General features: G+C 49.4%; 1 protein-coding gene across 3 annotated transcripts in view; it reads right to left on the reverse strand.

Annotated features, from left to right (window-relative positions):
* The window catches only part of irak1 (interleukin-1 receptor-associated kinase 1), a 4,002-nt gene extending 3,345 nt beyond the window's left edge, over window positions 1-657 (reverse strand). For 2 of the 3 annotated variants that reach the window (XR_001660361.1, XM_016666142.1), the window contains exons 1-2: window positions 439-656; window positions 267-361 (exon numbers count right to left, since the gene is read on the reverse strand). Coding sequence is in view for 2 of the 3 variants with exons in the window: in XM_016666142.1 (XP_016521628.1) it covers window positions 267-361; window positions 439-577 (234 nt within the window). In the remaining variant the exon portion in view is untranslated. Of the gene's footprint in view, window positions 1-266; window positions 362-438 lie in introns of all 3 variants that reach the window. The other variant, XM_016666141.1, reaches the window with a different exon arrangement.
* Window positions 658-970: the final 313 nt, after the last annotated feature.

The raw sequence follows: 970 nt of genomic DNA on the forward strand, positions 1-970 counted from the left end.
CTGAGGACGAAAGAATGACGTGAAAATCTAGACCTGAACCTGGTAGAGTCCAGACCTGGTAGAGTCTAGACCTGGTAGAGTCTAGACCTGAACCTGGTAGAGTCCAGACCTGGTAGAGTCTAGACCTGGTAGAGTCTAGACCTGAGTCCTGGGAAACTGTGGGCTGCAGACTCAGAAATCTGCCCACACTGATTAGTTTGTTCTAGTTTAGGATGAGAACTTGAACTAGAACTTGTCCTCCATGTTGTTTTTTTCAGGTTTCTGACCTCAGTCATTGCCGGTCTCTTCTTCCTCTGCCTGTTCAGACACTTTCTGGCCAACGCTGCCACCTGCAGGTACCCATCAGGCTCAGCGGCACCCCCTGGCAGCAGAACAGCTAGGTGAACACAGAGCCAGAACTGTCAAAAGCAACACCAGAACCTGAGCTCTGACACCAACCTGCAGTCAGCCGTTGGTCCAGGTGTCTCCTCCAGGCATCTGGGGTCGAACTGTTTGGACCATCATCAACTTCCTCCACAAGGTCCCTCTGCAACCAGAACCAGAACCAGATGATATCAAAACCAAGACCCAGACACATCACCCCTTACAGAAAATTTTCACGTTATAGAAGACACGCCATGGAGAGGAGGCTGGGTAGGTGCAGCCTCCTCTCCAGGCCTCAACTCAGCCTCCTGCTGGTTCAGCAGGCACTGGACGTGAACCAGCAGGAGTTCATATCCACATCTTGGTTAACAGAACGCAATGAGAAATTCTAGAAAAAAAACAACTTGCTCATTATTCTGGAAAATAGCGAGTCATCTTGGTAACCCTATCTGACCTAAACCAAGGGGTTTCTGGCAGTTTAACGGGGGAACTGGTTCCTTAAACCAAATGGAATGGAGGGTCAACATACCAACATGTTAACAGGTCAACATGCCAACAGGTCAACATGCCAACAGGTCAACATGCCAACAGGTCAACATGCCAACAG

The sequence above is a fragment of the Poecilia formosa genome, unplaced genomic scaffold, assembly GCF_000485575.1.
Source record: "Poecilia formosa unplaced genomic scaffold, Poecilia_formosa-5.1.2 Scaffold667, whole genome shotgun sequence".
Lineage (NCBI taxonomy): Eukaryota > Metazoa > Chordata > Actinopteri > Cyprinodontiformes > Poeciliidae > Poecilia > Poecilia formosa.